The sequence below is a fragment of the Pseudophryne corroboree genome, chromosome 3 (assembly GCF_028390025.1).
Source record: "Pseudophryne corroboree isolate aPseCor3 chromosome 3, aPseCor3.hap2, whole genome shotgun sequence".
Lineage (NCBI taxonomy): Eukaryota > Metazoa > Chordata > Amphibia > Anura > Myobatrachidae > Pseudophryne > Pseudophryne corroboree.
The window spans coordinates 318,662,052-318,677,026 of record NC_086446.1 but is presented as its reverse complement, the minus strand read 5'-3'; the positions used below and the strand labels follow the sequence as shown (position 1 = coordinate 318,677,026).

Below are 14,975 nucleotides of genomic sequence, written 5' to 3'. Positions count from 1 at the left end.
ATAGCTCTTATTCTCTAATATGCTGTAATGTGCGAGTTTCAGTATAATGGCTATAAAATAATAGCACATTACAGTCTATTAGAGAATCTGGAGAACTGAGTGGAAATGCTAGTCCACAAGCCCATCAGAATGTTTCCTGGCAGCCGAGCTCAGGACAGAACAGTACTAGACTACAGGGTCTTTTACATATAAATCGTTAAATTGTGGGGATAAAAGAATAGAGTGATGGGGTTTTATATTTATTTATATTTGGAAATGAGGGCCAGATGCTATACATTCTTTATATTTGTGTTGAAACCTTTCATGAAAATGTTAACATAAGCAATATAATACACTGTAATATAAAATCAAACTAAAAGTACAGAAAGTTTGTACTGGATATAAAGCAATGCATACAAGAACATGTTATATAATCAGCCATTAAACATATTTGTGTTATTCTAAAAAAACTTTTTCAACCAGACAGACACATGTACTTCAGGGGACGCATCCTGCAACATCCTCTCACTGGTACAAATCATATCTAGATGTAATCCAAAAGGACCCCAATTTTATTCATTGGTCTCTTCTCACCCCACACTATGCTGTGAATACAAATAATAATGTTGTGGAAGACTAGATTGGGAATACGTGTATATCGGTGTATGTATAAAAATACAAAGCGCTTTAGGAAAAACTATTTTTTCAGTTGAAATGATTTTACCTGTCAGGGTAAGGGGAAGATTATTCATGAGTGCTTTTTAGTTTAGTCTTTAATGAATAGTACAGTGTTTAGTTTAAAATAATTAGACGTAATATAATAACTCTTATTGATATTTTTGTTTGCTTTAATGGTTTACTGAATGTGGAGGTGGATTAGGTGAGGAATGACTGGTTTCCTGGTGACCTCACTCAGACATTGTATCACTTGGTGCTCCTAGACACCTTATTCTCCATGGTTCCATAAATAGGATTGCCCATGTGTTGTCTAAGGTCAGTCAGCATGCCTGCTTGCCTGGCTCATAGGATGCTGCCTGTCACTTTCAATTAAATGTAACAATTTCTTCCTAAGGCACAAAAAAAACATATACTGTAGGCCAATTTAATTCTGTGTTGTCAACAGCAGTACACCAGTGGGTGCTGAATGTAGATTTCTAAAACAATAAATTAAATCAGTGTAGGCTATTATTTTTATTATGTGACTCATTCATTGAACTAAACAATGGGGACTAAACAGGAAGTGTAAGGAAGTAAAATGGTGAAATTATTATGGCTCACATATACTATACAGATCCTTCTACATCTTTGCTCAGTGCGCTATAAGTCACGTTACACATAATGCGTGAGTGCCGTGTGACTCGGTAGCACTGAGCATCTTTTTTTTCAATTTTTTTCAGCAAAAATGCGTGTTAGACGCAAAGTAATGTAATAGGACGCATAAACAGCTTCTAATTAAAATGATATGCAGGATGCCTATATTCTGTGTTTTCATGGAAAACACTGTAGCATGGCATTTCGAATGCAGATAGAACCGCAATTACACACAGAATATAGGTATGCCGCATATCATTTTAATCAGCAACAGCTGCTTGTGTGTCTTACTACATTACTTTGCATCTAATACGCATTTTAGCAGAAAAACACAAAAAACTAAGCTTGACGCTACTGAGTCCTGCCACGGCATGGCACGACAGCAAGGGCTGTTTAGCGTGATTGAAGCAAGGATGTAAGAGAATACATCTGTATCTCTATCATAAGGAATAGAGGAAGGTAACAGAGTCATATATTGCACTAAACGTCTTGCACTATCAACCTTATGAGTGTGTTCAATTCAGCAAATTAATTATTAAAGCATTGTCTCTCTGATCTCTGTCTCCAGGTGTTCACAAAATATGGGAAATGCTACATGTTTAATTCGGGACATGACGGTCGACCTCTGCTCACCACTGTAAAAGGAGGGACCGGAAATGGACTAGAAATAATGCTCGACATCCAGCAAGATGAATATCTTCCCATCTGGGGTGAGACAGGTAAGACCCTAATCATCATGTGACCAACCCAAGAAACAAAAACATGATATATATAGTTTTATATCAAGGTCTACCAAAACGGCTTTCTACTGGGTAAACTTTGTTAACTAAACTAGTATGTAATGTTTAAAGAAATGTATAATAATTCCATTATGGAGTATAGACAGATTTGTAAACAGAGCTTATCTTTATAAGAACAAAACCAATGAATTAGTGACATTACTGAGGCACAAAGGCAGCCATTTTGTGCTTCTGTGATGTCACTAATTGTTAGAGGTTTGGTAAGCTATATCGATTCAAGTCATTTTGCAAAGGTAGCAGGCGCACTTAGTATGCAAATAGTGTAAGGGGCCACAAAACACAAAGAAAAAAATATATGTACAGTATTTGTCAACTAGACCACAGATATGAAAAGAAATGGGAGCGCTGAATGAGTCTAAAGAGTAAATTTATTTATTACTAGACTGAATAAAACAGTGTTACATTAAACACATGGTTTAAAATAAAAATAAAAATGTACATACATATGATGACCCATTAATGAATGGATGAAAAAATAAAAAATCACATAAATATATGATATTGAATGTGACTGCAATATAACACCTGAAAGAACATGAAATGAGTCTTAATAAACTTTGTTGAAAAAGTGCAATGATGCTTGATAGTTTTTCAACCGTGCATCCACGGATGACCGTGTATTATAAGAGGGAGACTTATAAGAGGTACCTCTAGTATGTCACTGCTACAAATGTAGTCTCACCTCTCTTTAAGCTCGTGCAAGCGGCATAAAGTGTTAAAAGTGGCTCTGTCGGGCCGGGCAAACAGTGTCCCAAAGTTGGAATTACGGACACCGGCACTGTGCTGCTGCCTTGGTTTTAAATGAGAATGGTGTGGAGATCCCAGTTCCTCCTAGGTGTGTTATCCTGATGGAACAGAACTTCTTCGTTCTGAGCGCTGTACTGAGCCGGGTGTGCGGCGGCTCGATGCAACCAGAGTACAGAGTGTCACGCCGCTGGAGGAATGTCCGTATATTGCGGCTGAGCTCTCATCGGTCCACACAGCTAGAGGATGTCAGGGGAATATCGCAGTCAGACTGGATCCTTCACTGGGGTGCCTTAACGCGTTTCTCGGCCTGTAGCACTGGCCGTTTCATCAGAAGGGATCAGAGCCGCTTTTAACACTTTATGCCGCTTGCACGAGCTTAAAGAGAGGTGAGACTACATTTGTAACAGTGACATACTAGAGGTACCTCTTATAAGTCTCCCTCTTATAATACACGGTTATCCGTGGATGCACGGTTGAAAAACTATCAAGCATCATTGCACTTTTTCAACAAAGTTTATTAAGACTCATTTCATGTTCTTTCAGGTGTTATATTGCAGTCACATTCAATATCATATATTTATGTGATTTTTTATTTTTTCATCCATTCATTAATGGGTCATCATATGTATGTACATTTTTATTTTTATTTTAAACCATGTGTTTAATGTAACACTGTTTTATTCAGTCTAGTAATAAATAAATTTACTCTTTAGACTCATTCAGCGCTCCCATTTCTTTTCATATCTCATTTTTTATTTATTGGTGGGGTTGCCCGCCCACAACCGGTGAGCAGCCGTCTGAGTCTACCAGGTGTATGTGTATTGTGGAGCGCCAAATTCTTGTATATATTTTTGGTTTTTAGAACACAGACATATCTGGCAGCTGAAAATGATTTTAATTCTTTATCAGTCTCCTGCAAGCACTGTTTACCAATTGCAGGGATATACTGTTCTCAAAATTTGAGCACCAGGAACAGCTGTCTGCATGGATATGTGAGTGTCGGGTGATCTTTGGATTGTGTATATATATATATCTATATATATATATATATATATATAATTATCTTTTCTTTTTCAATCTCTCTCTCTCTCTCTCTCTTTCTCTGTCTATCTATCAATGGGGTCTATTCAGGTCAGGTTGGATTGCAATCGCGATCCAGCCCACAGCTTCCTGAGAAAATGGTCTGGAAATTGCACACTGCGCATGTGCAGAATGGGTCAGGTCCTGTGATCGCATTGCAGGCATGCGAACGCCTCTCCTGATTGACAGGCAGAGGCAGTGGCATAATTATAGAGGGTACAGGGGGCCCAATGAGCAGTAACCTACAGCAGCCAATCAACACTGATTGTCCTTCTGCATCTTAGACATTGAAAGCAAATATCTGATTGCTAAGGGTAATGGCACACTTCCCGTTTCTTAGTCAATAATGATTTACAGTACTGTATGTTGGTAATTATCAAATTTAGAACTTAGTAACTATGAAGTAGTACTGTTTTCAATAAAATAATTAGCAATGAGTAAAATGTGGTTTGCCCAACAGCATTCTATTAAATATAAAATGTCATCATCTTATTGTCAGACTAAAATAATCAAGGTCTAGGATGTAATTGGCTCAGATTTTTGTCAAAATGATGAGTTTCTTTTGATTTTCCAGTGAATTGTAAATTGCCTTAGAGTAAAACTCATAACAGAGTAAAACTTGAGATGAACTCACTAGAAACTCACCATTTTAAACCATGCTTTTTCGTATCTCGCCTTCCCAATTTTTTCCAATGTTTTGTATGGAAGTTGTTGGGTGTAATAATGGTCACATTCCCAAGTTGCTGTAAATAAGCTGTCTTGGCTGTATATTTGAGGGATCAATAAAAAGAAAAAAATTGAAAACATTGCCCCCACCCCCTCCCCCATATCCACATGACCCAGGCCTTCCAGAATCGGGCCCAGTCCCCTAGGGAGTAGAGCTTGATGAAAAACATCAGGCTCTTCTTGGTAATAAACTGATAGTTACCCCAATATAAATTCTAAATCAAATATATATATATATATATATATATATATATATATATATATTAGTGATGAGCGGGTTCGGTTCCTCGGAAACCGAACCCCCCCGAACTTCACCCATTTTACACGGGTCCGAGGCATACTCGGATTCTCCCGTATGGCTCGGTTAACCCGAGCGCGCCCGAACGTCATCATCCCGCTGTCGGATTCTCGCGAGATTCGGATTTTATATAAGGAGCCGCGCGTCGCCGCCATTTTCACTCGTGCATTGGAAATGTTAGGGAGAGGACGTGGCTGGCGTCCTCTCCGTTTATTAATGTTGCTGCAAATATTTGTGCTTATTGCTTAATTGTGGGGACTGGGGAGCAGCTGTATTATATAGGAGGAGTACAGTGCAGAGTTTTGCTGATCAGTGACCACCAGTTTTATCCGTTCTCTGCCTGAAAAACGCTCCATATCTGTGCTCAGTGTCCTGCATAAATCTGTGCTCACACTGCTTTATTGTGGGGACTGGGGACCAGCAGTATTATATAGGAGGAGTACAGTGCAGAGTTTTGCTGACCAGTGACCAGCAGTATACATTGTCTGCCTGAAAAACGCTCCATATCTGTGCTCAGTGTGCTGCATATATCTGTGCTCACACTGCTTTATTGTGGGTACTGGGGACCACCAGTATATTATATAGGAGGAGTACAGTGCAGAGTTTTGCTGACCAGTGACCACCAGTATATATAGCAGTACGGTACGGAAGGCCACTGCTCTACCTACCTCTGTGTCATCAAGTATACTATCCATCTAGATTCTATACCTGTGGTGCATTTTAGTTTTGCAGTTTGCTGACAGTGACCACCAGTATATATAGCAGCACGGTACGGAAGGCCACTGCTCTACCTACCTCTGTGTCGTCAAGTATACTATCCATCTAGATTCTATACCTGTGGTGCATTTTAGTTTTGCAGTTTGCTGACAGTGACCACCAGTTTATATAGCAGTACGGTACGGAAGGCCACTGCTCTACCTACCTCTGTGTCGTCAAGTATACTATCCATCTAGATTCTATACCTGTGGTGCATTTTAGTTTTGCAGTTTGCTGACAGTGACCACCAGTATATATAGCAGTACGGTACGGAAGGCCACTGCTCTACCTACCTCTGTGTCGTCAAGTATACTATCCATCTAGATTCTATACCTGTGGTGCATTTTAGTTTTGCAGTTTGCTGACAGTGACCACCAGTATATATAGCAGTACGGTACGGAAGGCCACTGCTCTACCTACCTCTGTGTCGTCAAGTATACTATCCATCCATACCTGTGGTGCATTTCAGTTGTGCGCAGTATATATAGTAGTAGGCCATTGCTATTGATACTGGCATATAATTCCACACATTAAAAAATGGAGAACAAACATGTGGAGGTTAAAATAGGGGAAGATCAAGATCCACTTCCACCTCGTGCTGAAGCTGCTGCCACTAGTCATGGCCGAGATGATGAAATGCCATCAACGTCGTCTGCCAAGGCCGATGCCCAATGTCATAGTAGAGAGCATGTAAAATCCAAAAAAACAAAAGTTCAGTAAAATGACCCAAAAATCAAAATTGAAAGTGTCTGATGAGAAGCGTAAACTTGCCAATATGCCATTTACGACACGGAGTGGCAAGGAACGGCTGAGGCCCTGGCCTATGTTCATGGCTAGTGGTTCAGATTCACATGAGGATGGAAGCACTCATTCTCTCGCTAGAAAAATGAAAAGACTTAAGCTGGCAAAAGCACAGCAAAGAACTGTGCGTTCTTCTAAATCACAAATCCCCAAGGAGAGTCCAATTGTGTCGGTTGCGATGCCTGACCTTCCCAACACTGGACGGGAAGAGCTTGCGCCTTCCACCATTTGCACGCCCCCTGCAAGTGCTGGAAGGAGCACCCGCAGTCCAGTTCCTGATAGTCAAATTGAAGATGTCACTGTTGAAGTACACCAGGATGAGGATATGGGTGTTGCTGGCGCTGGGGAGGAAATTGACAAGGAGGATTCTGATGGTGAGGTGGTTTGTTTAAGTCAGGCACCCGGGGAGACACCTGTTGTCCGTGGGACGAATATGGCCATTGACATGCCTGGTCAAAATACAAAAAAAATCACCTCTTCGGTGTGTGGAATTATTTCAACACAAATGCGGACAACAGGTGTCAAGCCGTGTGTTGCCTTTGTCAAGCTGTAATAAGTAGGGGTAAGGACGTTGACCACCTAGGAACATCCTCCCTTATACGTCACCTGGACCGCATTCATCAGAAGTCAGTGACGAGTTCAAAAACTATGGATGACAGCGGAAGCAGTCCACTGACCACTAAATCCCTTCCTCTTGTAACCAAGCTCACGCAAACCACACCACCAACTCCCTCAGTGTCAATTTCCATCTTACACAGGAAAGCCAATAGTCCTGCAGGCCATGTCACTGGCAAGTATGACGAGTCCTCTCCTGCCTGGGATTCCTCCGATGCGTCCTTGAGTGTAACGCCTACTGCTGCTGGCGCTGCTGTTGTTGCTGCTGGGAGTCGATCGTCATCCCAGAGGGGAAGTCGGAAGACCACTTGTACTACTTCCAGTAAGCAATTGACTGTCCAACAGTCCTTTGCGAGGAAGATGAAATATCACAGCAGTCATCCTGCTGCAAAGCGGATAACTCAGGTCTTGTCAGCCTGGGTGGTGACAAACGTGTGTCCGGTATCCACCGTTAATTCACAGGCAACTAGAGACTTCCCCGGTACCAAATACCATCTAGGTTCCATTTCTCTAGGCAGGCGATACCGAAAATGTACACAGACGTCAGAAAAAGAGTCACCAGTGTCCTAAAAAATGCAGTTGTAACCAATGTCCACTTAACCACGGACATGTGGACAAGTGGAGCAGGGCAGACTCAGGACTATATGACTGTGACAGCCCACTGGGTAGATGTATTGCCTCCCGCAGCAAGAACAGCAGCGGCGGCACCAGTAGCAGCATCTCGCAAACGCCAACTCGTTCCTAGGCAGGCTACGCTTTGTATCACCGCTTTCCAGAAGAGGCACACAGCTGACAACCTCTTACGGAAACTGAGGAAGATCATCGCAGAATGGCTTACCCCAATTGAACTCTCCTGGGGATTTGTGACATCGGACAACACCAGCAATATTGTGCGTGCATTACATCTGGGCAAATTCCAGCACGTCCCATGTTTTGCACATACATTGAATTTGGTGGTGCAGAATTATTTAAAAAACGACAGGGGCGTGCAAGAGATGCTGTCGGTGGCCCGAAGAATTGCGGGCCACTTTCGGCATTCAGCCACTGCGTGCCGAAGACTGGAGCACCAGCAAACACTCCTGAACCTGCCCTGCCATCATCTGAAGCAAGAGGTGGTAAAGAGGTGGAATTCAACCCTCTATATGCTTCAGAGGATGGAGGAGCAGCAAAAGGCCATTCAAGCCTATACATCTGACCACGATATAGGCAAAGGAGGGGGAATGCACCTGACTCAAGCGCAGTGGAGAATGATTTCAACGTTGTGCAAGGTTCTGCAACCCTTTGAACTTGCCACACGTGAAGTCAGTTCAGACACTGCCAGCCTGAGTCAGGTCATTCCCCTCATCAGGCTTTTGCAGAAGAAGCTGGAGACATTGAAGGAGGAGCTAAAACAGAGCGATTCTGCTAGGCATGTGGGACTTGTGGATGGAGCCCTTAATTCGCTTAACCAGGATTCACAGGTGGTCAATCTGTTGAAATCAGAGCACTACATTTTGGCCACCGTGCTCGATCCTAGATTTAAAACCTACGTTGTATCTCTCTTTCCAGCAGACACAAGTCTGCAGAGGTTCAAAGACCTGCTGGTGAGAAAATTGTCAAGTCAAGCGGAACGTGACCCGTCAACAGCTCCTCCTTCACATTCTCCCGCAACTGGGGGTGCAAGGAAAAGGATAAGAATTCCGAGCCCACCCGCTGGCGGTGATGCAGAGCAGTCTGGAGCGAGTGCTGACATCTGGTCCGGACTGAAGGACCTGCCAACGATTACTGACATGTCGTCTACTGTCACTGCATATGATTCTCTCACCATTGAAAGAATGGTGGAGGATTATATGAGTGACCGCATCCAAGTAGGCACGTCAGACAGTCCGTATGTATACTGGCTGGAAAAAGAGGCAATTTGGAGGCCCTTGCACAAACTGGCTTTATTCTACCTAAGTTGCCCTCCCTCCAGTGTGTACTCCGAAAGAGTGTTTAGTGCAGCCGCTCACCTTGTCAGCAATCGGCGTATGAGGTTACTTCCAGAAAATGTGGAGAAGATGATGTTCATCAAAATGAATTATAATCAATTCCTCCGTGGAGACATTCACCAGCAGCAATTGCCTCCAGAAAGTACACAGGGATTTGAGATGGTGGATTCCAGTGGGGACGAATTAATAATCAGTGAGGAGGGGGATGTATACAGTGAAAGGGGTGAGGAATCGGAGGATGATGATGAGGTGGACATCTTGCCTCTGTAGAGCCAGTTTGTGCAAGGAGAGATTGATTGCTTCTTTTTTGGTGGGGGCCCAAACCAACCAGTCATTTCAGTCACAGTCGTGTGGCAGACCCTGTCACTGAAATGATGGGTTCGTTAAAGTGTGCATGTCCTGTTTATACAACATAAGGGTGGGTGGGAGGGCCCAAGGACAATTCCATCTTGCACCTCTTTTTTCTTTCATTTTTCTTTGCATCATGTGCTGTTTGGGGACTATTTTTTTAAGTGCCATCCTGTCTGACACTGCAGTGCCACTCCTAGATGGGCCAGGTGTTTGTGTCGGCCACTTGTGTCGCTTAGCTTAGTCACACAGCGACCTTGGTGCGCCTCTTTTTTTCTTTGCATCATGTGCTGTTTGGGGACTATTTTTTTGAAGTGCCATCCTGCCTGATACTGCAGTGCCACTCCTAGATGGTCCAGGTGTTTGTGTCGGCCACTTGTGTCGCTTAGCTTAGCCATCCAGCGACCTCGGTGCAAATTTTAGTACTAAAAATAATATTGTGAGGTGTGAGGTGTTCAGAATAGACTGAAAATGAGTGGAAATTATGGTTACTGAGGTGAATAATACTATGTGATCAAAATGACCCCCAAATTCTATGATTTAAGTTGTTTTTGAGGGTTTTTTGTAAAAAAACACCCGAATCCAAAACACACCTGAATCCGACAAAAAATTTTCAGGGAGGTTTTGGCAAAACGCGTCCGAATCCAAATAACGGCTGCGGATCCGAATCCAAAACCAAAATACAAAACCCGAAAAATTTCCGGTGCACATCTCTAATATATATTCTTCCAAACAATGAATCGGGGGCGCTACCAATCACATCCCATTACACCAGCAATACAAATGACCACATATATAGTTAATAACAATTTATTAAAAAGCACAATTTGCTATTAGAGATAACCCTTTCAAATGCACAGATTAGTGTCAAAGATGAAATGAAGGGTATTCTTCTCTCTTCCACTACTCAGGCAGTCACGGCATCCCCCACAGGGTGTATCTTGCTCCGGTGCCTTCCTCAAAAGAAAGTCCTTGTATGATACAGCAAACAACTGAGGCAGCACTCAGAAGCTTGTGAAACCAACAAACAAGTGTATTTGCAAGGTCAACGTTTCGGGGACCACTTCCCCGTCTTCAGGACATGGAGGGAAGTGGTCCCCAGAAGACGGGGAAGTGGTCCCTGAAACTTTGACCTTGCAAATACACTTGTTTGCTGGTTTCACAAGCCTCTGAGTGCCGCCTCCTTTTGTTTGCTGTGTATATATATATATATATATATATATATATGTGTGTGTGTGTCCAATGGCAGTTGGCACACATCCACATATGGTAACAGACTCTTGGTGAACAATCATAGAGACAGCATATACTGTACATCCAAATGGAAGCAAAGGAAGGGGCTGTGACCCTGAAAACGTTAGACTATAGAGCAGTGGCGGAACAAGCAAGCGGTGGGCCCAGGTGCGACAAAATGCTTTGGGCCCCCCCCCCATCCAAGTCCACCCCGGGGGCAGTGCGCGCCGTAGGCGCGCGCAAAAATACATAGTGGCGTGGCTTCGTGGGGAAGGGGTGTGGCCACAAAATAATACCAACACAGTAGTCTCCATTATTCAAATTACGCCGCACAGTAGCACCACTACACCAGGTAGAGACCCTTTTACACCTTACAGCGAACAGATTCCTCTTTTTACACATTACAGCAGACAGCGTGCCCTTTTTACACATAACGGCAGACAGCGTGCCCTTTTTACACATAACGGCAGACCGCGTGCCCTTGTTACACATTACGGCAGACAGCGTGCCCTTTTTACACATTACGGTAGACAGCGTGCCCTTGTTACACATTACGGCAGACAGCGTGCCCTTGTTACACATTACGGCAGACAGCGTCCCCATTTTTACACATTACGGCAGGCAGATTCCTCCTTTTTACACATAGCAGCAGGCAGATTCCCCATTTTTACACATAGCGTCAGGCAGCCCCCCTTTTTTACACATTACGGCAGGCAGATTCCCCATTTTTACACATAGCGTCGGGCAGATTACCCCTTTTTACACATAACGGCAGACCGCGTGCCCTTGTTACACATTACGGCAGACAGCGTGCCCTTTTTACACATTACGGCAGACAGCGTGCCCTTGTTACACATTACGGCAGACAGCGTCCCCATTTTTACACATTACGGCAGGCAGATTCCCCTTTTTACACATAGTGGCAGGCAGTCCCCCCTTTTTAAACATTGCGGCAGGTAGTCCCCCCTTTTTACACATTGCGGCAGGCAGTCCCCCCTTTTTACACAGTGCGGCAGTCAGTCCCCCCTTTTTACACATTGCGGCAGGCAGTCCCCCCTTTTTACACATTGCGGCAGGTAGTCCCCCCTTTTTACACATTGCGGCAGGCAGTCCCCCCTTTTTACACATTGCGGCAGGTAGTCCCCCCTTTTTACACATTGCAGCAGGCAGTCCCCCCTTTTTACACAGTGCGGCAGGCAGTCCCCCCTTTTTACACATTGCGGCAGGTAGTCCCCCCTTTTTACACATTGCGGCAGGCAGGCACAAGAAAGAAAGAAGGAAAGAAAAAGAAAGAAAGAAAGAAAGAAAGAAAGAAAGAAAGAAAGAAAGAAAGAAAGAAAGAAAGAAAGAAAGAAAGAAAGAAAGAAAGAAAGAAAGAAAGAAAGAAGAATTATACTTACCCTCAGGCTCCTCGGTGCAGCTGCGTCAGACGACGATTCCCGGGCAGTAGAGAATGAGGAGGAGGGAGCCGGAGGACGGAGCCGCAGCAGCGCTTTGTTACTGGTGGAGGCGCTGCTGCTGCTGCCCCTCTGCTTCCCTATAGGCTGTTCTCGGAAGACAGCCTATAGGGAAGCAGAGGAGCAGCAGCAGCAGCGCCTCCACCAGTAACAAAGCGCTGCTGCGGCTCCGTCCTCCGGCTCCCTCCTCCTTCCCCCGTCTGTACCGCTGCTCAGCTCCTATCTCCGGGCGGCTGTGCGCTGCGGGCAGCGGTTGCCTGCAGCGCACAGCGGCATGTAATGAGTCAGTTTGACTCATTACATGCTTGGGCCCCTGGACAGAGGCGGGCCCCAGTGCAGTGCACTGCCTGCACTGCCGGTAGTTCCGCCTCTGCTATAGAGGTAATTCAGACCTGATCGCTGCTGTGTGTTTTCGCACAGTGGGCGATCAGGTCCAAACTGCGCATGCAAGTGCACTACAATGCGCAGACGCGTTGCACGGGTACAAAGCGGATCGCCGCTCAGCGATGGGTTTGTTCGACGAATCCGTTCGTACGGGCGATCTCAAGGAGACTGACAGGAAGAAGGCATTTGTGGGTATCAACTGACATTTTTCAGGAAGTGTCTGGAAAAATGCAGGCGTGTCCATGCGTTTGCAGGCAGGGTTCCTGACACCAGTTCCGGTCCCGGACAGGCTGATGTGATCGCAGTGGCTGAGTAAGGCCTGGGCTGCGCAGAGACTGTTCAAAATCTGTTTGTAAAGCTCTGCTACCCATGTGTTCGCACACTTGCAGAGCTAAAATACACTCCCCTGTAGGCGGCGACTATCTGATCGCAGCAGTGCAAAAAGCACTTGCTAGTGATCAGGTCTGAATCAGGCTCTATGTACCAGGTCTAATACAGAAGTTTTTGCTACGTATGTCTCCAGAGTGCCTTACTTCCATTTGGATATATATATATATATTTATATATATATATATATATATATATATATATATATATATATATATATAGTTTTTGTGATACAGTAAAAAAGAAAATTCCTTCCATATATATTAATTTATTAATTATGGTTCTGATTAATTTTATTTTCCAAGTTATAGAACAGCTTCATAATGTAGGAGGTAAGGTGCCAATGTGATAGGAGGCCATGCAAATGTGTAGGCGGTACGGTGCCAATCTAGAGGAAGCTGTATTTTGAACCAAGCAGCAATGTTGTACAAACCATGTGCTGTTGCTGCAGTAAAAAGGAACTGCAATGGCCACAGAAAGAACATGAAAAATGGGCAATAGATTTGATCTTTCACCCACGAACCCACTAACGGGAGATGTTTTACAATAGGCATGACCACGGGTGAATTAACAGACGAGTAGGCCCGTGTCCATTGTCCTCTATCAGGGCCCCCTACTCTGGACCTAGAGCAGCCCAGTATACAGCAACGTGTGCTAGGCTGGAGAAAGAGTCTCCCGGTGTCGGCTGACATGTAAGGGGAGAGGGGTAGGGCCGTGGACATGCCTGGACCTGGTCCCAGGCAGGCCTCTTCAAGAAGCTTGGACCTTGATAATTAGTACACGCCTCCCTTTTGGTGCCACTGGACACACATGCCTGATGTAATGGAGGTACTATATGCACACTTTATTATTTATATAGCCAATTATTTTGTAGCATACAGCCTCCTTATTCTCCCAAGTGTTTCCTTCATGATGGGCAAAAAGTGGAGACATCATCAGGCCTTTCCAACAAGCCCAGATAGTAACTGCAGCCCTCTCTCCTCTCCGCACCACTGTCACTGTGTTGTGCACATGTAGTATGGCCTTATGGAGACTGCTAGACTCTTCAGCCACTATTTCAGAGTCTTACTAACATTCATGGAGAGTTGGCAAGTATGCTTCAGACTGCTAGATGAATAGTGGGTTTCATGTCATTTGGAGGTCTATTCAGGAAGCAATAAAAAAAAAAAGTGGAGAAGTGTGCCAGCGGAAAGAAGTTGCCCATGGCAACCAATTAGTGTTGAGGTAACATTGCTAAAGTGCATTCTATAAAATTATACGTAGCAGCTGATTGGTTGCTGTGGGCCACTTCTCCACTGGCTCACTTCTCCACACTTTTCACTGCTTCATGAAAAGACCCATCAATGGACGGAATTCAAATGTTTTCTGCCGACAGCCAGTAGATGGCACCCAAACAGAGCTATTCAATTGTAGCTCCGTTCGGGTGCGAAGGCCGCCAGCATCTGCATTTTAGCTTGCCCACCCAAGGGGTGGCTAGTTGAAATGCGCCCAAACTGCACTTTTCACGATCGCGCTCAGCACTTTGGTCAGGTTTAGCTGCTTTACAAGGCTAAACCGACCTTTATGGGAGCGATAAGCGCGATAAAGTGAGACAATTGATTAATGCCCCTGCAATCTCCCGTCACTTTAGATGGGAGATCAGGCTTGATAATCAATTGAACACTGCCCAATATGTTGCTTGCTTACATATGACTTGTGGAAATTAAAGGGTTTGGGTTTTTTTATTATTAGAATGGCCACATTAAAAAAGTTTTCTCTTATAACACTGTCCTTTGATGTGTTACTGTTTATTATACACTGGATATAATACACAAGATATAAGTGGACAAATACACAAGGTTAATAGACTATTCTGAGGTAATTACTGTGGAAATGAAAAAGAAGGTGAATGTCAGGTTACATGCTTCTGCATATTTTTATTTAGAGTAGCATTTTACACATTGCTAAGAGATTTTGGGGCTGAAAGCAGCGTGATCAGTGGTAAATTTAAAATAAATAATTTAGGATTGGACCATTGACATTACGGCTTTTATATCACCGCTGTTGTGATTAAAAGGCTCCTTTCTATTTGTGCAAAGCAGAACAG

At 44.0% G+C, this 14,975-nt stretch overlaps 1 protein-coding gene across 3 annotated transcripts in view; it reads left to right on the top strand.

Annotated features, from left to right (window-relative positions):
• The window catches only part of ASIC2 (acid sensing ion channel subunit 2), a 1,301,501-nt gene that overhangs the window by 976,954 nt on the left and 309,572 nt on the right, over positions 1-14,975 (top strand). For all 3 annotated transcript variants that reach the window (XM_063959472.1, XM_063959471.1, XM_063959473.1), the window contains exon 2: positions 1,859-2,009. In XM_063959472.1, the coding sequence (XP_063815542.1) occupies positions 1,859-2,009 (151 nt within the window). The remainder of the gene's footprint in view (positions 1-1,858; positions 2,010-14,975) is intronic.